Genomic DNA, 20507 nt, shown 5'->3' on the forward strand with positions numbered 1-20507 from the left:
AGCTCTTTTACATCAGCACCCAGTGCAAAGTAATTTGCCACCATAGTTAAATAACCATTTAAGCATAAAACACTTGGTTAAATCCCTTAGATTTTGTATCTGTACCTGGAAAATAGGATGTTATAAAATACGGAAGTTTTATTCAGCATTGTTTTTAGCTTCTGAACATCCATAGTACACAGCATTCCAGCTTATCCTTTCCCAGCGCAGCAATATGTCACATACACCTTCCACAGAATTCATCTTGTGCTTACTATTCTTTATAGGCATGGATGCAGAATAAAGTCCCGTTGCCTCCCCCGCCAGAGCCACTGAATGACAGAAAGGAAGATATTAAGCTGGAGGAGAAAAAGAAGACGCAGGCGGAGATCGAGCAGGAAATGGCAGCACTTCAGTACACAAACCCACAGCTCCTGGAGGTACGTAGGGAAAGACAGGAGCAAATTGGTTGTGGTGCTCTGTGAGATATATTTGGACCTCAGTTCTAAAATGTGCAGCTTGCTTTTGCAGTACTGCTTTCACCTTTTTTAAAAAAAAATATCCAGTTGAACAGGATATTGGACTTTACACGTGATGCTACAAAAGCTTCCGTGAGGCCCCTGCATTTCGCCTAACTAATACTGACTTATGGGTCTCTTTAGTTCTGTTTCTGTTAGTTAAGAGAAAAGCACTAAATGTTTTTCAAAGTCCTGAGAAATGAGATGATGATTGCTTCTGATGTTTAGTTGTTCCATATACCTCTGTGCTTATTTGATTTTTCTGGGTCACTTTTTCCGGTCAGCAATTGAAGATTGAGAGACTTGCACAGAAGCAAGCTGAGCAAGTGCAGCCGCCACCTCCAGGAGGCTCTCTGCACGGACCCCAGCCTTTCCCAGGGCAAGGCCCAATGTCACAGATGCCTCAAGGATTTCAGCAGCCCCTTCCACCTCAGCAGATGCCAATGAATATGCCTCAGATGGGACCTCCCGGTCCACAAGGACAGTTCAGACCTCCAGGACCCCAAGGACAAATGGGACCTCAAGGCCCTCCATTACACCAAGGAGGTGCAGGTCCACAAGGGTTCATGGGACCACAAGGACCTCCAGGCCCCCAAGGGCCTCCACAAGGAATGCCACGGCCTCAGGATTTACACGGACATCAAGGAATGCAGAGACATCCTGGCCCTCATGGGCCAATGGGGCCCCCAGGTCCACAGGGTAACGCTGGCCCACAAGGCCACTTGGGACCGCAGGGTCTGCCTGGGTCTCAGACTCATTTAGGACCTCAGGGTCCCCCTGGCCCACAAGGTCACATGGGTCCTCAAGGTCCCCCTGGTAGTCAAGGAATGCAAGGGCCACCTGGTCCCCGAGGAATGCAAGGACCTCTTCCTCACAGCATGCAAGGAGCTCCAGGATCTCAAGGGATGCAGGGCCCTATATCTCAAGGGCCTTTGATGGGACTTAATCCAAGAGGGATGCAGGGTCCTCCAGGACCCAGAGATAACCAGGGACCTACTCCACAAGGGATGATGATGGGTCATCCGCAAGAAATGAGAGGTCCTCATATGCAAAGTGGTTTACTAGGACATGGTCCCCAGGAGATGAGGGGCCTCCAGGGACCCCCGCCACAAGGTACAATGTTAGGACCGCCACAGGAATTGCGTGGGCCACCTGGTCCACAAGGCCAGCAGGGACCTCCACAAGGCTCTTTAGTAGGGCCTCAAGGAAACATGCAAGGACCTCAGGGACAACCGAACCCTTCGAGGGGGCCGCACCCTTCCCAGGGCCCTCTGCCTTTCCAGCAGCAGAAAACGCCTCTGCTGGGTGATGGGCCTCGCCCCCCATTCAACCAGGTAGGTGTGGGTCTGCGTAACAGGAGCGTTAAGAACGGAGAGGTGATAACAGCGCCTGGTAGAGATGCAGAGCAAGAGCTGAGAAGCTGGAGGTTGGGCGTACCTGCAAGGCTGGGGCATCGGGAAAAGGGTGATGGGAAGAGTGGGGTCGTTTGGAAACAGCAGAGGTAACTGTCGGAAAAAGGTTATTGGTAGTACTGGTACAGAAATCAGTCTGCTATGACAAGTTGTAACCCTAAGAGGAGATCCAGGTTTTTTTAATTTAAAGTCACGGAATTGTCTTAAATGGAGAATTTCCTGGGTACTAGGTAAGCACTAAGTTGAATTTGAGCAAACTGAACGTAAGAAAACTCATATGTTTAATTAAAGCAATATATTGCCAACTCTCCGTTGCCCCAGAGCAGTTAATCTGAACTGTGGGATGAATTTAACTTTCGGTTAATCTTAACTGTGGGTTAGCTGCCCCGGTGCTCCCTGGAGCCCGGGCTGGGCGGCCGGCGTTGCACACCATTGACTCGTTACTGCGCCGTGTGCTGGGGAGCGCGGGCGGCCAGTCTGTGTCGCACTCGCGCAGCTGGGGCAGGGTGGGCGCTGAGCTGGTGCTGCCAGTCGGGCATCCCTGTGTCGCGCTGCCTCGGCGCTCAGCTCCCGGGGGGTTCCCCAGCTCGACGATGTGCCTGCATTCAGCTGACCTGGAATACGGGAGAGTGTCGCTTATAGACGCACCAGTTGATTCTGCAGGGATCGAGTCAGGTTTCGATCAAGTCTGGTTCAGTGCCACGTGCCACCTGCTCTGCCCTCGTCAGCGGTGTTCGTAACAGGCTTATTCCACCTTCTGATCTACCACGGATAATGCAGAGGGTTTCATATTTATTAGCTCTTACAAGTTCCTATTTGCATGGCACTGACTCCCTACTTAAAATTTCTCTTGCTTGTTTTCAGCTTTAGGGTGAATTTTGATGAGGATGTTTGAAAAAAAAAAAACTTCTACTTGCTCAATTTGGGAAAATGCGTGGGGGTTTTTTAAACAGAGTTAACTCTTAGACTTGCAGACTAGAACCTAGACTCAGTAGTTTCTGGTTAAAGCTTTGCAGAGGTATGCATACAGTCCTTAGTGCAGTATATATATGTAGTGCATATATATATATGTATATATATGCATATAGTGTAGTGCAGTACCAATCACAGTGAGTGATGACATCGAAATGAGCTTTAGCTCAGTGATTCTGTTTCACGTTGAGGCAGGCTAAACTACAAATTCTGGAAGGTTTTGAATATATTTTTTTTCTTACAAATCAGCAATAAGTCCCTCCAGAAGTCTGTTAATGTGACTCTATTGCTGAGATTTCAAAAGCATCACAGTTAAGCAAACAAGAGCTGGTTCCACAGCTATCTAGCTAGAACTAGCGTAATGTTTTTCATTGCTGTCTCAGGGAGACTCGCTTTTCTGCTTTGAGAATAATTACCAAGTTTGTGTATGTTTACACATGTGTGTGGGGCTGTCCTTGTCTGACCCTGCTGTCAACACTTCACAAAATTCAGGAAGTTGCTTTTGACAGGTGGCTGGTTATTTTCAATGAACACTGCTATCTTGAAGTCATTCATTACAGACATTAAAAAACGACGAAGCAAGGTATTTTTGACCATTTTTCCTTCCACGTGCAGCTTTAGTATGGTAAAGTCTTTTAAGAATGAACAGATTTTAGAGTTCGTAATGTCGGGTTTGCTATAGTTTGCTTCTTTGTAATATGAATATAATTACTATTATAGTGTTCCTACTGTTTCTCTTTTAAAAGGCCTTATCAGTGAGTTTTTTAAACAGCAGGCTTTAGCTCATTTTTTGTTCTGAACTTGACATTTGTAAACTGTATACAGTAAACTTGTATAACTCAAGTTTTAAAGCCCTTTAAAAAGCCTTCCTTTTCAGCGGCAGGAGCGTTTGGATACATACCTGCTTTATCAAGAGCTTGTGACATTAACACTGAACATATATACACATCTGTAAAGGTTAACATGCACGTCAGATAGCACTGTTCCCTGCCTCTGCTCCCCATGGGGAGGGAGGGGATTGCTGCCGGGGTGCGGGCGAGATGTGCATCTCCCACTGAGTGCAAGACCTGCTGCGAACGTGAAATGGGAGAGAGAACTGTTTATGGGAAGGAAATGGCCTGAGATGTGATTGTCACAATCTTATCCTGGAGATAGACATGTTGATATGAAAATGCAGATGGATAAACAGAATATTCCCAAGTTAGCAGTATCCCTTTGGAGCTCTTTTGCTATTGCTGGTTTAGTTTTGATCTTCTTACATTCCTTCTGGGTAGATAACGCTGAATTTCCTCTCATTTACTGGTTGAGTGAGGTACGAATCCTTTGGACCAGGTCTCTTGGTCCACACAGACAAACTTTAGGAGCTTGTGCACTAATTTAGGAGAAAGCAGATTTTGCTTATGGGTGAATACAAAGAATTGTTTCCCCTTCCAGTGCGTCATTTTAATTAATACAGGTGGCTGGCTTGAGCTAACCATGCCGTTTGCGTGGCCGGTGGTGTGGAGCAGTCGCGTGCTGCCGCACCAGCATCCCTGACCCGTGCAGAGCCGCAGCCCGTGCCGGGAAGCCGGGAGCCAGTGGTGGAGCCGGCGTGGGATGCTCCCGGCGTACCCAAGGCCATCTGCAGCTTTTAGAAAACTCTCTCCTGAGCTCTACGTATTTTGGTTTTCAGTTTCCAGCCCGGTTGGGGAACCAGAATGTATTTTGAAATCAAAGGCATGGGAAAATGTGGTGGTGTGGCACAGTCTGCCTGTGCGGTCAAAGCATGAGTTGTTTGGAATAGAGGGGTTTGCTGAACACCCAGGAAACTCACTTGGCGAGGGCTAAACCCTGCTGCTGGCATTAAACACTAGTGCCGTAAATTTCAGAAACTCAGTAAGGTTTGTTGTAGGTAAGCATATGCTATATATATGAGAAATCACAGAACTATGGCAAGTTTTTGGTCAAGAATGGTGGCAGCACTGTGACAGCTGGATCTTGCCTAGTCACGGAATTTATTTAGTCTGGATTCATGGTAACATTTGGTCACTAGGAAGATATTTTGGGGTTTTTTTAACAGGCATTGGGCCAGGCCTTTTATTTTGCTTTTTTTTTCCCCAAAGCCCTTACAAAATTACCCTATGCAAATGTGATGTTTGTGGTATATATTTGTGTGGTTTTTTGTGTTTATCACCTATATTGCAGTTGAATATAAATATTTAATTTAAAACCAGTATTTCAAGACAAGATGACAAAAATGCAGAAATGAACTTATTGCTTCTCTGCAACCAGAAAAAAAGGTGGTGTTTCTCAGAGGTAAATGTGGAGCATGAAAGTTGTTTAACTTTGATTCATGGAGAGATTAAGCAGTGTAATTATGAGTACAGTGATAGTGATGGAATGTAGGTTTTTAAGTATTTACAAACTACCTGCAGTCTGGAGGGTTTTTTACAAGCCAATATGAAGTCCAAGTCTAAATCTTATATATTAGACACGTCTAGGAAAAAAAAAACCTTACGTGCTTAGGGTTTTCTGGTGTGGGTTTTGGGTTGTTTGGGTTTTCTTTAGTGATGTCAAGGTAAGAAGATTTTGTATAGTAATGTTGCAAGTTTCAACTCTGTCTTGTTCACAGTGATACATTTTTATTGTTTGGATCCCATTTGTACAGTGTAAATTACGTAGGTGCCCCCTTTTATTTCCAGTCAGGTACAAACCCCAGATGATGACTTTTTCTCTGACCTTTGCTGTTTAAAGGCAGAATCAGACGGTTCAACCACATTGTTTCCTGATCAGTGTTATCATAGTGGGTCCTGTGTAAATGTGGTACCTGTAGAAATCTTCCGTGGGTCTGTGACAGCAGCTGAATGTAAAGAACATTATTTTATCCTTCAAAATGCCCCCCAAAAAAGAGAGAAAATAATGAAATACATATATGATCCCGAAGAAAAAATAAAGTATATATAACTTACGCAAACCTCTGCTCACTCTGCTGTTGTTGCTTGAGAAAAGCAGGTAACTGCAGCTTCTGCCTTTAGCCTTGCCAACGCTTAATGACCCATGAACAACTTGTCTCTTGGTGATTAGCCAAGTATTAGTACTTTCTTTTGATCCTAGAATTACCATTAAGAAAAAGAAACTTTGCCAGCTGTCAAAAACGAAAATCCTGTATTTCCATGTTAACAATTTACAAAGGTTTATAAGAGAGGTTCTCTTATGGCCCTGTTTTGACCTCCCTGTCACAACATTCTTGAATTATATTTTTTTCGTGGTTTCATTTTATTTTTGTTAATTTCCAAAGGAAGTCTTTGGTGCATACAGCTCTTTAACTGCATAGAAATCAGTACCTGGTATTTTTCAAAGAAATATACATAGCTTCCTCATGAATATTCCTAGAATATGAGCTTTATCATCTTTGGTTGTTACAGGTGAAATATTAGGCCTGGAAACACTTAAGTTTCCTATAAAACGGTGTGTTTCTTGGACAGTGACTGAAAAGTGTTAGTGATGTGAATGTCTGAGAAGTTAGGCTGGAAAATCAGCTGTTTCTGTTGTAAGGCCTGTGCAGATGGGCCTTTATGTAAAGAAAATTGGTTTTTCCCCCTTAGGAAATGCTTAAAAGCAAAAATACACATAGAAATTCACATGGCTTTTGTTGTTACATGCTTGTAGGACGGACAGAACCCAGGTCCTCCACCACTGATACCAGGACTGGGGCAGCAGGGAGGACAAGGTCGTCTTGGCCCTCACAACCAAGGACCTGGTCTTAATAAAGGTAATTAATTATATTGTCTGTTCTCCTGTGGGTAATCCTCCTAAAAGAGGCTGTTCCAGTGCAGTGCCTCTAGACAGAAAAGGCTGCAGCAGAGCATAGGGCCTTGGCTGAGAGGAAAGCTTCCATAGGCTTGGGCTGGAATGTAGAGGAAAAGTTTTCCCCCCCAAAAAAATTATTTCATGTGAAGTGTATGGTGTCTGCTTTGTAGAACTGTACGAACTAGAGCATCCTAGAGCGTTTTTAGAAAACGTTACAGAAATCTGCTATGATTTTTTCCCTCAAGGTGACTCCCGTGGTCCACCAAACCATCACATGGGCCCTCTCTCAGATAGAAGGCACGACCAGAACAGTGGTGGTCCTGAGCATGGGCCTGAGAGAGGGTTGTTTCGAGGTGGCCAGGAGTGGGGTGATGGTAGAGACAGCAGGGGCATGCCAGATAGACGAGGACCTCACCCAGATTTCCATGATGACTTTGATCGACCAGATGACTTCCGTGACGACTTCCATCCAGATAAGAGATTTGGCCATCGATTACGGGAATTTGAGGGGAGAGGAGGCCCACCATTGCAAGACGAAAAATGGAGACGAGGTGGACCTGGGCCTCCCTTTCCTCCTGATCACAGGGAATTTGAAGGAGGGGGTTCAAACCGTGGGCCTCCTGGTGCTTGGGAAGGACGGAGACCTTCAGATGATAGATATCCACGGGATCCTGAGGATGCACGGTTCCGAGGAAGACGAGATGAGAGGTAAGAATAACTCTACTCATCTTTTTTGGGTTAAAGGGTAAAATGGAGGGAACTCTTTCTTCCTGGTTTCCTTTTCATTAAGGAGTCTATCTGTTTCAGATTTATAAACTGGAAACCAATAAGGAAATGAAAACTCTAATATACCTGAGTATAGAGTCCATAAAAATCATTCAGTAATAGAAGAAAACTGGTCATTGTACACAGCAGCTTCCGTGTCTTTAAACAGTAAGTAAAGAGAAGGGAGGAAATTTGTAGAGAAGATCCAGTGACACAGGACGAAGATTTGAGACCGTTTTGATGAAAATTGAGAGAAAACTTGAAGGTTAAAGTGACAAACTTTTGAGAACACTAGAAGTGGATTTTGAGACTTTGTCTCCAGTCACAAACTACAGCATGACTGTAGAGACTCTAGAATGAGATGTAATATACTTGTAAGGAGCAGGAACAGTGATCCTACTATCAAATATAAGGGACAGAGCTACAGCATCTGTTGGACTGTTGAGACTTCTCTCATGGTTTTGCTTGTAGAAATTTTATTTCTCTTTCTGACTTATTTCTTAATGCCAAGTGAAGAACTCAAAAATAATCTAATTTACAGCAACGTCCATGCCATTGCTCACAATTTCCCAGTAAGTCACAAAAGGATGAATTTGCTTCTAGTTACCCATGTAAATATGGAGGGATTACGCTAAGTCAGCAAGATAACTGTCATCGAAATTGCTCCAGATTTATGCTAGTTCAACTGAGTTAAATTTGGCCTCCAAGGTCTAAGCCTCTCACTGACCACCAATTCTATATGTATAAGAACGTGTACTTGTACAAATATATTGTGGTCTCCACATAATGTGAATTTTGTGTGTTTTAGTTGCCTTTTTAATCATTTTCTTACATTCCTTTTACTTTGCATCTATACAGCTCTTTTAGCTATTTTCTACCTAGCTCTGTAAAGATGTTCCTTCCTTTTGTGTGAAGAGTATGAAAAGAAATGAACAGTAACTAAAAGAAGGTAACAATTAAAGCCATTTTTAAAAAAAGTAAAAGTAGAGAGGATCCAAGCTGAACGGTCTGCATTATGGAATTCTAAAAGACACAGCAGACAACGCTTTAGAAGCTCAGTAGAGATTTTCAGATCTTGTACTGGAAATGCTTAGGGACTGGAAAATACTTTATGATGATTTTTAAAAAGGGTTTCAGGAAGAGAGTTTAAGAACTTTGTGACCTGTAAATCTGACTTCTGAACTAAGAAAAGTCTATTTGTCAGAGTACAAGTGTTTTTACAGCGAGTTTGGTTTAAAAGGAATGGGCACAGGGCTATGCAATGCTTGTTGTGCTTGCGAACTTGATGAATTCCTTTGAATGAAGGTGAATTAGGTGCCATTTACTGCAGAGGCTGAGATGAATTTAACAATCCCAACCACTTATTTATCTGACTGGGTTTGGAATTTAGATGGTAACTGGTTTGCTCAAGCATGAGAGGGAAGTGTGTGTATGTGTGTTTCTCTCTAATTTCCCATCCTCTTCATCCCTGTCCTGTTCTTACTCTACCTGTGCACATCAACATGATGCTTCTACCGCAGAGACCTGCCTCTTCCTGCCTGCTAATCTGCACAGTGTGTAGTTCTGTATATTAAGGTCCTAGGCCTCAAGGAAGAAGATCTGAGAGCAGTCAAACAGGAACTGAGCCCTATGCAAGGCAGGGTTTTACACGTGACTGATACGAATAAGTGAAAAAGGATATGCGTAACATAACGTTAGGAGCTGTGGCTGTGTCAGGTGTAGGTATGATAGATTTCAGAGCTAAACAGTGTCCATAACGTTGCCTGGAAGCTAAAGGAAAGGCCCTATTTCTGCTAGCCATAGGACCTGGTGTTGCAAATCTTGGTAATTCACAAGCTAAGCAGAATCACACCACGTCAGTATTAAAATGGGAGGCCCTCTAACCCATCTAGAGGACTGTGCTGTTTCAAGGCTAAACAATATTGCTATGTGATTATTTGAACCATTTGTACCTGAAACTGTTCAGTTTGTTTTCCCAAGTCATCCAGGTTTATGTGAAATGGTTCACTGTCCATACATAGCACTCCCTCCATCCACTGTTGTACCTCTACGGGCACAGCAGCCTCCTCTCTGTGTTGTGTTTGTTTTCTGGGAGGTGGAGACAGACCTATTGTTTTTAATTAAAAAAGAAAAATGTAAAAGTTTAAAAATATTGTATTGTGTTATGACTACTGTTAAAATATTTAAATTTGTAATTAAAAGGTTAATGTTGTTAAAATTCTAAATAAAAGTATCTAAAGTTTTGCTTGTAATAGGATGCACTGTGTCGTTAATGAGCTGGGGAAGGGGATGTTGCACAAAGCCAACACCATCTGAGTATTATGGTGGTGACGGTTTGCCCAGTGTGGAACTGGGACAAGAGGGGAGGTGGGAGGCATCAGTGTGACTGGGCAGAGAGCACTCGGCATTACGCCTGCTGGCACCAAGGGGTGGGCAGCAGTGTGGGCTCGCGCTGCCAGGGCTCCTGAACCGCTGTGCCTGCACCACCTAAACACTGTCCTGTGCTGGCACAGGAGCTGGGCTGTAAGTGAGACGATCCCAGCTGCCGGGGCCAGCGCGCACTTGTGGGGTTGCAGTAATACGCAGAATGTGTATGCGCTTTTACGAGCACTCCAAGGGTTCGAACTGGTCAGGTAAAAACCCCAGACTGCTAGTACCCATGCGGCCATCGACAGGCTTACCTGCGATGGCAGTGACAGTTCGTTACGCACCGTTCTTTCTGGAGATCTGCGTTAAAAGCCCAGTGTGACACTGGAGGGGCCATACTCATTTCAGATGAGATGCAGAACCCAGTCATACCAAATGACTGAAGATGCCATGGTACTTACTAGAAGGAAATTATCAACTTTAGTGTGATAACTGAAATTGCAAAACAAAATTCTGCATTATTGCAGTGGGATAAACTGTTCTTCAGGTTGTAGAATGCCACTGTGCACGCTGTTCAGCAATCATCATCCCCGCAGAGCCAAGTGCAGCCTAGATTCATTTGTTAAAACTGTAAACTTAAAAGGACGGAACAAAAAAAGAGAATATTCTAGCAAAAGAATCCCATATCAATAGGAATAAGATGCTGGAATATTTTGTTACAGCTGTGAATCGTTGCTTGTATTTTTTCAGCTTGTTTTTATCACTAAAGTGGAAGGGAAGAAAGGGAAGGGGAAAGTAAGACCACCACAGAAGGGAAATTCACTTGTACTTTTCCTTACCTTACCTTGTGTCTATCGTCACTCACTGATCGGGGGTTCCCCCCCCAGCCCCTTTTCATTAAATGAATGCAGTATATTTGACAGTATTTTTCTTGTATGAAAAACCAACACAACAGAAGCAAAATCAAGGGAAAACTACAAAAATTAATAAACAAAGTGCTCAAAAACAGAAAATGAGCACTTCTCCACCTACAAATCCTATTCTAGTAACTGTATGTGCTATAGTATTAAGTAAAACAGACATAAGTTATTATTAAAGTGAAACTGACTCAAGTTTATCAATCTAAGTTCTGCCTAAAAAACACATTTGTACCATGTTCTTTCTTGTAGCTTCAGAAGAGCAGGACCCTCAAGACATGAGGGCCGGGGACCCAGGGGGCGAGACGGCTTTCCTGGCCCCGAAGATTTTGGGCCAGATGACGCTTTTGACTCTCCAGATGAAAACTCAAGAGGAAGGGACCATGGTGTTCGGGGACGAGGTCGCGGTGCTATTCGAGGTGAGAGGAACATTCTTCTACACTGAAAAGCAAGGATAAGGAAGCAAAGACATTTCTGGGGCAAACTACAGTATTTTCATGAATAGGATGTCTCTTCTCACTCCTGTCCCCTGCATCTCTTACTGCGCAGGAGGCCGGAAGGGTTTACTTCCTACTCCAGATGAATTTCCACGCTTTGAAGGAGGGCGGAAACCAGAATCCTGGGATGGAAACAGAGAACCAGGTAAAAAAAACGTGAGGTTTGTTTTAGGTAATAGACTAGACTTCTACAATATACCACTTACAAGTAGATTCTTTTTTTTTAAATCACATCTTTTTCCTGTACCTCATATGCTTGTTACCAGTTTTTTACCATGAGAAAACCAAAACGTAGTTCTTTGGGCTTCTAAATTCAGGAAACAATTAACTATACAAATTTAACTGGCTGTAAATGCAACTGTCTCACTGAACAAAAGATTATTGTGGCCTTAAGTTGAATTCTTGTACAGCCTGGAACTGCCTGTTGTCACCTGTGGATGACTAAAGCATATCTCGTGGGGGTTTTTTTTTGAGATGTATATTAACGCAGATAGTAATTTTTCTCTTGGATGGCACCTTCTTATTGGCTGCAAAAACAATGTTTTCAGCTGCAATGCCTGACAGCTTGTTGGTATTTGCAGTTGTGTTACTAATGGCAACCCCTTGTGGGGCAAAACTGAGTGTCAGAATGTCATGGGAAAAATGAGCACAAATGACACGTGAATAAATGGAGATGTGATTGTCTCTAAAATATAAAAAAATATTTTATACTGAAAAGAATACTTTACATCTGTCACTTCTTTCTTTCCCATCATCTTTTTACGTTTAGCTTTCTTGCAACTCATCCACCTGATGTTTGCTTGTTTGCCTGCTGGGATGGCGGGGGGGAAGCTTTATGTAATTTTAACTTAAAATTGTGTGCCAAATAGTGTGGAAAGTATGTAAATTTGTGTGACTGCCTCCAAAAATGAGGAATGATGATCGGATGAACATTACTTACCCTGGTTTTTTTTTCTTTTCATGCTCAGGTCCTCGTCCAGATCACCCTCATGACGGGCATTCTCCAGCTAACAGAGAACGTTCTTCTTCGCTCCAGGGCATGGACATGGCCTCATTGCCACCACGTAAACGTCCCTGGCACGACGGACCAGGGACCTCTGACCACAGAGAAATGGATGCTCCAGGTGGACCTCCAGAGGAAAGGGGCAAAGGTAAAAAGCCCCTTGTATTGAAAACTTTATGTAACGCCGGCACATTTCCCAACAGTAGGCTTATCCAGAATTCCTTATCTGTTCAGAGGGGATAACGCTGAACTGGTAAATATTTGATCTTACCAGCTGTGAAGCTGAAGACCAGTCTTACAGGGAGCATATGAACAGAGGGATTTTCTGGGACATCAGATCCAAATCAGCTCTCCACCATCGTATCTCTTCTTTATTGTCCTGTTCAAAAGCAGTTTTTGGCTCCCTGTTACTCCAAGTGGAAAACTCTTGTTAAGAGCTTTTTTCCCCCCCCCTCTTAATTTTCAGAATAGATTATTTGTTAATATTCATGCTTGTGCTAGTGTCCTTCAACTGAAATATCTTTTGTGTCTCGGCCTTCATTCTGTTGTCCTTTAGAAAGCTGACTTTTTTTAAGTAGTTTCTTATGAGTTCTGTGCTTGTAAGAGTGGAAGTGTGGCCATCCATGATCAGCCCAGATGTCCGTAACGCTCAGTAGCTTGTCTTCAACAACAGGCAGTAGCATGTACTGAGGGATGAGTGTTAAGAACACTGTAGGTCTGTAGCGATAGGTCCCCGAAATGCTTTCTAAACCTATGAAGATCTGTAGTTCAGCGATTTACTGAAATATTTTTATATTTAATAGCTTTTGATAGCTACCTTTTGTGTGCTTCTCTAATTGCTTTAAGGATTGTATAAACTTTTGATAACCAAACTTAACTGGGCTCTCAAATTTAATTGCAGTAGACTATGGTTTAAAGAAATAAAGGAAGGATTTTTTTTTTCTTGTTTGAAGCCTGTTGTTCACTAATATCATTTGACTGGGACAGCTGAAAGTTGATCCCTGTTATTTCTGAATGTCGTCACGTCTGACTGCACTGAACTCACCATTTCCAACCTGAAGTAGCTCTTCTCCAAGCCAGAGTTCTATTCTGTTCAGATGTTCTCTCTGGGAAGTTGTTCTGTCTGTATCTTTTACTATCCTTACTACTCTGTATGTACACTTTTCAGTTTTAATTTATCCTTTTGTAAATTAAATGGGGTAACTTGGAATTGCGTACACTATTTAAGATGTGGTTTAACCATGCATTTCTACATTTCACTTGCTTTTGTTCTGTTTTCTCCATTCTTTCCCAATAGCACCTGATGTCATATTTCCCTCTTTAACTAACTACTAAACAGTCACATGGCACTGTCGTGCAACCGGCTACTGTAACCCACAAAATACATTCTTTTGGAGTCAGTAGCTGCCTCAGAGCCTACTACTGTGTATGCCATTTCCACAATTCATCCTATTAACCTTGCACGAGTTCTTAATCCTTTTTCCTCTTATAAATCTCGGGATTGCTGTTGTCTTTTTTTTTAATGTCTTCATACTGACCACTCACTGTTAGGAAGTGCTCAGTGACAAAAGATCCTTCTCAGTTGCTTCCAAATGCTGAGCTGCCAGCCTATAGTTGAATTTTTTGTTGTTAGACCTTTGTTGCTCTGCTTCATCTTTTTTGCCCCACTGAATATCATTTCACTTCTCTTACTGTTGTCCTGAAGCTCATTTAGCTTTAACTGTATGCCAGTCCTCCTCTGCATCCTCTGCATGGACATGTATTAACAGCAGGTTTTATCATTTGTTCACAGATGTTTTTAATAAAACTCTGCTGGTAAACTCCCTCTGTATCAATATTTTTCCTTTCAAAACTGTATGTTGCGTTTGTCATTTAGCCAGCATCTTATCAAATCTGTAAGGATTCCTTCTCCAGCTCCAGTAATAATTTGTGATAACTCTATCAGATTCTTTATTGAGCTAAAACCAGTTAACTACCACACTTCTTGTGCCTACACAGCCCATTAATGTACCAAAGAAAGTTTAGAACAACAGCAGAAAGTCAGATAAACAAAATATGAAGAATACTTTTTCACATATGGGCTGTGTCACCTTCAGTTGTATTGGTAAAGTCATTTGAAGATTAAAACTTCAGGAACTATAAACTCTCTGGAACAATTTGGTCTCTTATTTTACACAGAACCAAGCAGTCTCAACAACAACAAAAAAATCACTCTTGTTTAAGTGGAGCAAAAATATCCTAATTTAGCGGTAGCACGTGTCCATAAAGCACTGTTACCAATTTTTTTCAAAATACTGGTTTTTACTTTGAGCTAATGACTTCAGGTGGGTTTTATGTTAATATACGTATCAGTACTAAAAAGATCGGTGAGAAGCAGAAAATCCTGTTCCTGGCAGTAAAAGCTCATGTATTTTATGTTCCTGGTTAGGAGAAAAACAGCATTTTTCCATCATTTCTAGCAAAATATGGAATGAAACAGTAACGTTACTCATTGTCTTCACCACTAACCTCAACTAATCCATCAGTGCAATGTCTTTGTTAAGGGAAAAAAAAGTATTTTGCAATAAAAATATACAGAGAACAACAGATGGTGTTAAAGCATAAGAATCAGGCATGCCTGGCAATTTTGAGGACACCGTGACTATCACTGTTCTAACTTACTTCGTTTAAGTGATTGCTGACTGTATCAGATATAGTCTCCTTTAATTCCTGAGGAACTGCTTGATTGCTGTCCTTCTTCTGGACTGTAATGGAGACACATTTATGTAAGAAAAATCGTATAGAGGGAGGGGACATAAAATTACAGGTCTCAGCTACATTTGGTCTGCGAATGATTTTACACCGCAGAAGAACTAGCTAAACAGGTGGTATATCTGAGAAGAGGCACGGCTTAGGCTTCAGTGTCAGTAACGCATTCTGCTTCATTTTTAGGACGAGGAAATTCAGGACCGTCACAGAGGGCACCAAAATCTGGGAGGTCTAGTTCTTTAGATGGAGACCATCACGATGGATTCCACAGGGATGAAGCTTTTGGTGGAGGCCCTGCAGGAGGCAGTAACCCTTCTCGAGGAGGAAGGAGTGGAAGTAATTGGGGGAGAGGAAGTAACATGAACTCTGGTCAGTCAAGAAGAGGAGCATCTAGGGGTGGTGGAAGAGGCCGATAGAAGAGGCTTTGACTGGGTCACACCCAGTCCTTGCTGGACAGTATTTAAATGGACTGCTACTCTGGACTCATAAAGTAACCTGCAACGCCACAGACCTGGATTCTTAACTGGGATAACTGAATGTGCATTAGTTCCTAACAAGGGTCCTTTCCTAGATCAACCAACTGCTACTAGCTGCAATATTGTAGCTAGTTTTCTGTTTTGTCCTCTTCTCCCCTGTTTTCCTTACCTTCTTTTTACCTACTTTGTTTTGTGAAGAGCTGGAATTTTTTTTAAGTGTTGTGAGACATGGAGCACCTCCACAGATCTCAGCTCACCTCCAGACAGAAACTTGTTTCTATATGTACAGTTTGTCAGAAGAGTTACGTTGTTTTTGTATGAATACAGAATGTAATTTGCGCAAAAATTAACAAAAAATCAACACTGTGTGATTCTTTACTCACATATTACTATAAAGAGGGTTGTCTTTAGGCAAACTCGTGTATCAGATGCAGCAACAGAACTACCTCCTGAAATCTCAACCTTTTAAAATACTAATAGCTGATTCCTAGGTTTTTTGTTTCTCAGTTGTAAAGAACTTTCATTTTCACCTTCAGCCACATCTGTCCACAGGTTACAAGTGGTGCTGATGTTAAAATTCCAAACCATGGGAAATCACCGCTGCTTGCTAGTGTACCATCCTGAAAGAGAAAAACGTGGAACACCATTTAGAAAAAGTTGTCATAGACATAACGTGACATTTTCTGGACTGCTAGCAAAATAGACATCATGACAAATACTGTCATTCTGTGCTTTACCTGGGCAAGCCACATATTTTTGTTCAAAACAGGATCTGTTTATAGAAATTGAGGAAGCTTGATTCCTCATACGTTTAGCAGCTTGATTCGTATAGATGCGTATGTTTTACAGTGGCTGTAGGACACTGTTTGAAGATACGGGTGTTGAGCAGGATCTGGTGCATTCAAATGCTCAAAGTGCAAACTTCGATAGTTGATCACTTTCATCTTAACATTTTTAAAGCATCTTTTCTTCTTTAGGATATTGTTTCCTAGTTTTACTAGGGGGGGGGAAATGAGGAGGAGGGGTTATTCGCACTTCCTGCATTACATATTAAAGCTGCTTACCAACCAGGAGTTTATGTTTTCCCCTTATATCATTCATACGCATCATCTCCTGTCCACCAGGTTGTCAGAAAGCTCCTTTAATACCTAAAGCCTCCGTGAAAATTTGATCACGTAAGTACATATTCTAAAGCCAGCTCTCAGGAAAGTCCTACATTAGAAGTATAGGATATAATGTATAATGAAAAATATCACTGCCCAGCTCCCTCCTGCCTTGAATTTAATGTTACAATATTCAGGATAGTATGGCAATGTATTTCTGTAGCTGACAAGGCTACTGCAACAACATAGCAATACATGGCAGCTATTTTATCTGGCTTCTCATCCAGTCTAATTTACTAAAGCCTGGCTTAAGTCCTGATGACCCATCTTATTTAAATGAGGTCAGAGATGCTCAGCTGCTCTTCTCTTGGTTTAGTCAGTCACAAATAGGGGAGGTTCTTATTTTTTTGATTAGTAGTGTATAAAATGGCATTTGAAAATTACAGTAATTACCTCTGATCATTAGCCAATAAAATCCTTGTTATGGGGCTCTAAAGAGACAGAATGGACTGAAAGGAATTAACTGGGAAGCTTTTGCTGAGATGCGCCTGCTATGACACGGTTTCTCCTTTGGGGGTGTGGGGATAACTGCTTTTTACCTCTGTCTGAAGAAAGATTTTGGTCACTTTTGGTATACATCAGGGAGTCGGGATCTGTCCTGAAGTTTTAATGATAAATACCAATGGTGTAATCATTAGCAAAGGGGAAAGCTTGCCATTTTGTCTTTTTTTTAAAAAAAAAAAAGCCCTATATATTTTTAAGGGGCTGAAAGTGACTTTTGTCTAATAAATACGTGATTTAGAGGATGAGCTTTAGTCCTAAATTGAACCACAGTCCTCTACCAAAACAATTTAGAGGGCACCTACTAAAAGGAAACGCAGCTTTCTCTATCGAGACAAAAGAGAGTATGCTTGGTTTTCCTCTGACTGCCGGTTAACTCCTTAATCCGCTGTGGTACCTGGTGTTAAGTCATATTCTTATCAAGGGGCACCTTTTTAAATTAAGTTTTGAAATACTCCATGATCATGGAATATGTGCAAAAAAATCAGAAGAAAACTGGATAATTACCTAGCTTTTGTATAAAATCTTAGAAGATGACAGCATAGCAGGAAAGACAGAAGCACCTTCCCAAGCTGTTATACCATGACCCATGATTGCTGGAAAATGGATAAAGTTACTTAATGGAAATACACTTCTGTACTCTTAAGGACATTTTACCAGTGCTGCACGTAGAGTCCTTATGCTCTACCTGCTAGTTTACAGCTCCACCTTGTCCAAGATTTGTTTAATTTGATCCTGCTGTTGGGAATAAAATTAAATTTTATATACTACAGCTTAGAAGTTGTAAACAAGAGAACTGATTTAACGCTATTCACATAGCTCTGATCTACATTTTTAAGGAAAAAAGTGACCATTGGTGGAATATCTATATTGACGTCTGGTACACAAGTAGTTTTATTAAAGCCATCTATGTACATTTGAGTACCCCCATTTAACAATTTCAGTTGAATTCGGAGCAAGTATCAGGTGAAAACGCTAAACCCTAAGTAGTGATAGATGAATATTGCAGCGTTTGGCTTTATTTTGTATATGAGGCACGTATAGTCAGTGAGGCACTGGGGCTCGGAGCCGGTTAGGCCTGGCAGTCCTGTTACCCGCAGCAGTGTAGCCCAGCCGGAGGCGCCTGGATTTGGCACCTTCCTGAGGCTGCTTGTTCTGCGCTAGCTCCGACACGCTCTCATTACCAGCAAATCCATTTTGAAAGGTCATGCTGTGACAAGTAAGCAATTCCTGCCCGACTTGAGAGAGGAAAAAAAAAAATAATAAAAAAAAAAGTTCTAAGAGCTGAAGCTACCCTTTGAAAGCCCACGCATGCGCCACCTTGCAGGAGCCGTAGGGCAGCAATACCTGCAAAGCCAAGGCTCCCAGGACTAGCACCTCTCATCCGATCATCATCATGCAAGACTACCCTTAGAGTTAATGGATGGGGTTTTTGTGACCCACAGCCCCAGGAAAGTTTGTTTCACGTACTGGATGGTATTTTAAAGATGGGGTTTTTTTTTTTTTAGAAATGCAGTTCAGTGGAGATAGTATTGGTATGCACCACTGGCCTGAGGCAGCTGACGCCTGCCCCGTGCACCAGCTAAAGCGTTTTGAGAGCGCAGGGGTCGGCACGAAACCGAGTTAACAGCAGTTAACTCCGGACGTCCAGCCCCCGGCCCGGCCCGGGGCCGCCAGGTTGTCTCCGTGTGGGCACCAGCCGTACGCACCTCAGCCGTCAGACTCGCGTTTCGGGCAGCGGGCGGCTCCGCGGGGACACCTCGTCGGCTCCGGCATCTCCCTCACGCTTCGGCGGCGGCTGCGGCAGCGGGAGACGGGGAATGGGAGGGGGGGGTTGGGGCGCCAGCTCCGCCCGCACCGCACGGCTGCGGCAGGGCGCTGTCCCGAGCCGAGGGCGGCCCGGCGGGCCCGCACCCCCACCGGCCGCCCCGAAGGCGGCGGAACGAGTTCAGAGTCACCGGCGCCGCTCCCGGGCGCCCGCCGCCGCGCATCTTCCTCGAGTAATCGGCGAGGGAGACCCAGCAGGAGCGCGGAGGAGGCGAAGAGATGCGGCGTGCGGATCCTCATCCCCGCGGCGGCCGGCGGGAGCCCCGCCGCCCCTCGGCTCACACCGGCAGCGCCTTGCCGCGGCGGCGCAGCGCGGCGCCCAGCAGCCCGGCCAGGCGGCGCAGGCCGGCGGCGCCCCCGGGCAGCACGGCCAGCAGCGCGGCGGCGGCGGCGCCCAGCTGCACGGCGGCGCCCAGCGCCGTCAGGAGGGTGCTGCGCAGCCCCAGCGCCGCGTACAGGGTGCCGCCCAGGGCGCCGAGGTAGAGCAGGGAGCCGCGGCCGGGCTCCCGCAGCAGGCGGGCGGGCCCGCGCAGCAGGGCGGCGGCGCCCAGGGCGCAGAGCGAGCCGAGGGACCAGAGCAGCGCGAACTTGCGGGCGCGGAGCAGCAGCAGCGGCGCGTACAGCGCGGCCAGCCCGAAGCAGAGGGCGGCCAGCAGCAGGCACAGCCCGCTCCCCGCCAGCCGCTGCCAGCGCGACAGACCCGGCAGGCAGGGGTCCGCCTCGGCCGCCCACGGCCAGCCCGAGCCCGCCGCCGCCTCTGCGGGGGGGGCGCCGCGGCCCGGCGGGAAGGGGCTCAGCGGGCCCAGCCAGGCCCCCAGGCCGCCGCCGCCGCTCCCCGTCTCCTCCTGCGAGCAGCGGGCGGGCGGCGGCGGCGCGGGGGCCGCGCTGGAGCCGCCGGCGGCGGCGACCTTCGACTGAGCGAGGTACTCCTGCAACTGCCGGCCCAGGTCCGCCATGGCGAGGCCGGGGAGCGCTCAACGGGCATCACAACGCGCCGCCCGCCCGCCCCGCCGCCATCTTGCCGAGTAGCTGCATCCGGGTTAGCGGCCATCTCCGACGGCCCGCCCTGGCGGGGGTGGTGCTGGGGCGGCGGGCGGGCCCGCGCGGAGGAGGCGGCGGTTGAGGTGGTGCTGAGGCGAGCGAGCTCTCCCTCTGCCGCCGCTTCTTCCCGCCCGCCGTGTTGCGGGGGAAGGAGCGCGGAGGCGTGTGGGGCAGGGGCTGCCGCGGCCTCTCGTCGCTGCTGCTGCTCCTCGCTAAGCGGCTGGAGGGGCCCGGCCGCGGCGAGCGGTGGCGGCTCACGGTTTTAGCAGCTGGAGGGAAGGTGGTGTCACGTTCCCGGTGTAGTTTGGTAGGAGGAAGATGGTGTGTGAGGTGGGTGCAGCTCGCAGGGAGGCGGCAGGCGGAGGAAGGGCGGCCCGGGGAGGGCCCGGCGGCGGGAGGCCGAGTGCTGCGCTGCCCCTCCCGGCAGGGAGCCGCCGCCTCAGCCCCGGTGACCCCGGCTGCTCGCTGGAGGAGAGCTGCTAGAGCAGAGACCTGAGGTGTGGGCACCCAGAAACACGGGGGATGCAGAGCT

The 20507-nt window shown here is 45.3% G+C and overlaps 2 protein-coding genes across 5 annotated transcripts in view; one reads left to right on the forward strand and one right to left on the reverse strand.

Moving 5' to 3' along the window:
- The window catches only part of WDR33 (WD repeat domain 33), a 71339-nt gene extending 55535 nt beyond the window's left edge, over positions 1 to 15804 (forward strand). The window contains exons 16-23 of the mRNA XM_056358552.1: positions 267 to 419; positions 782 to 1831; positions 6530 to 6632; positions 6916 to 7378; positions 10972 to 11138; positions 11269 to 11361; positions 12185 to 12367; positions 15151 to 15804. Coding sequence (XP_056214527.1) covers positions 267 to 419; positions 782 to 1831; positions 6530 to 6632; positions 6916 to 7378; positions 10972 to 11138; positions 11269 to 11361; positions 12185 to 12367; positions 15151 to 15383 — 2445 coding nt within the window. The 3' untranslated portion in view covers positions 15384 to 15804. The remainder of the gene's footprint in view (positions 1 to 266; positions 420 to 781; positions 1832 to 6529; positions 6633 to 6915; positions 7379 to 10971; positions 11139 to 11268; positions 11362 to 12184; positions 12368 to 15150) is intronic.
- SFT2D3 (SFT2 domain containing 3) lies at positions 5481 to 19890 on the reverse strand. Of its 4 annotated transcripts, none has more exons than XM_056358555.1 (7): positions 18817 to 19890; positions 15974 to 16063; positions 14881 to 14963; positions 12157 to 12598; positions 11262 to 11338; positions 9388 to 11160; positions 5481 to 5970 (listed from the first exon to the last, which is right to left on the reverse strand). In XM_056358555.1, exon 1 carries the CDS (start codon positions 19888 to 19890, stop codon positions 19213 to 19215), a length of 678 nt encoding a protein of 225 aa, XP_056214530.1. In that variant the 3' UTR covers positions 5481 to 5970; positions 9388 to 11160; positions 11262 to 11338; positions 12157 to 12598; positions 14881 to 14963; positions 15974 to 16063; positions 18817 to 19212. The 4 variants fall into 4 exon arrangements, with proteins under 4 accessions (XP_056214530.1, XP_056214529.1, XP_056214531.1 ...); XM_056358554.1 differs by having other exon boundaries at positions 12157 to 12970; XM_056358556.1 differs by lacking the exon at positions 14881 to 14963.
- Between the last annotated feature and the right edge of the window lie 617 nt (positions 19891 to 20507).

This window comes from Falco biarmicus, chromosome 13 (genome assembly GCF_023638135.1).
Source record: "Falco biarmicus isolate bFalBia1 chromosome 13, bFalBia1.pri, whole genome shotgun sequence".
Taxonomy (NCBI): domain Eukaryota; kingdom Metazoa; phylum Chordata; class Aves; order Falconiformes; family Falconidae; genus Falco; species Falco biarmicus.